Genomic DNA, 1,027 nt, shown 5'->3' with positions numbered 1-1,027 from the left:
ATCATCATCATCATCATCATCATCATTCTGGGCGTGGAGACTGTGCAATAATGTGCACTGCAGCACTAGTTCTTGATTGTGGCTATCAATGTGGCGAAAGAAGAGATAAGGGTTTAATGAGAGATACTTTGTGACCTTATATTTATCTGCAGTGTTTCATTTCTTAAGCTGGGGGTTGGGTACATAGTTGTCCCTGAGGTTATTCCCTATACTTTTGAGTTTTTTCATAAAAATTAAAAAACAAACAAAACAATGACTTACCAAGCTATCCACATCTATGCTGGAGTTCACAGCCCACTGCAACGTACTCATGATATTCATGGCTAAAGTTAGAATAATGCCAACTCTTCCTTCTCCTTCACCTATAGGTGGAAAAAAAGATAAACAACCTTTTTTGTATCTCTCTTCTTTGAACTCCTTTATACCTCTCCTAGGGCATTTGTCATTTAATGTTACATTTCAATTTTGTGCCAGTTTTAACCATCTTTCATCTCAGTTCGGCATAGCATCTACCACTAATAATAAGGCCCTGCTTATAGTAAGTATTCAACCAACGTTTTAAATCAGAGAGTGAAGATTAGGAAAGAGTTGCCCTCTTTTTAAATGTTTCAGATGTTATAGGGGCTGTTGGTGTTGGGTAGATACCACGTTTACCTCCTCTACTGTTATTCTGTAAGTAATACCTTCCAAGACTATAGTGGATAATGGAAGAAAAGGCCTGTGTCTCAATGAGCTCATCTACAATGAAGTTGAAAGCAGGGGAAGGTGTGAGCAGCATCCAGAAGATGTTTAGGTGTGTTTCGTGCCTTATGAGGACTGTCTCTGCTCATCAGGTACTGTTGGGGAGAAAGTGGATTTCAGAGTTTCAAGGGCAAGTCAAAACTCATGGGTCTGCCCTTTGAAAAGACAAGACTGCCATTTTTGTTTTTCAAAAAAGACAATACTAGTTCACTTAGGAAGAACAATACTTAAGTGTTTAATTAGAGTAAGTAGGTTTTCAGAGCTGGAGAGAACCACTGATTAAAAT

The 1,027-nt window shown here is 38.4% G+C and overlaps 1 protein-coding gene across 1 annotated transcript in view; it reads right to left on the bottom strand.

The window, feature by feature from the left end:
* The window catches only part of LOC109376431 (cystic fibrosis transmembrane conductance regulator), a gene marked incomplete at its 5' end in the record, with an annotated part of 146,425 nt that overhangs the window by 72,439 nt on the left and 72,959 nt on the right, over window positions 1–1,027 (bottom strand). Inside the window, one exon of the mRNA XM_019632350.1 lies at window positions 262–362. Coding sequence (XP_019487895.1) covers window positions 262–362 — 101 coding nt within the window. The remainder of the gene's footprint in view (window positions 1–261; window positions 363–1,027) is intronic.

Source organism: Hipposideros armiger, unplaced genomic scaffold, assembly GCF_001890085.2.
Source record: "Hipposideros armiger isolate ML-2016 unplaced genomic scaffold, ASM189008v1 scaffold_1130, whole genome shotgun sequence".
Classification (NCBI taxonomy): domain Eukaryota; kingdom Metazoa; phylum Chordata; class Mammalia; order Chiroptera; family Hipposideridae; genus Hipposideros; species Hipposideros armiger.
The sequence above is the reverse complement of the archived record's forward strand: the minus strand, read 5'-3'. Positions and strand labels throughout refer to the sequence as shown.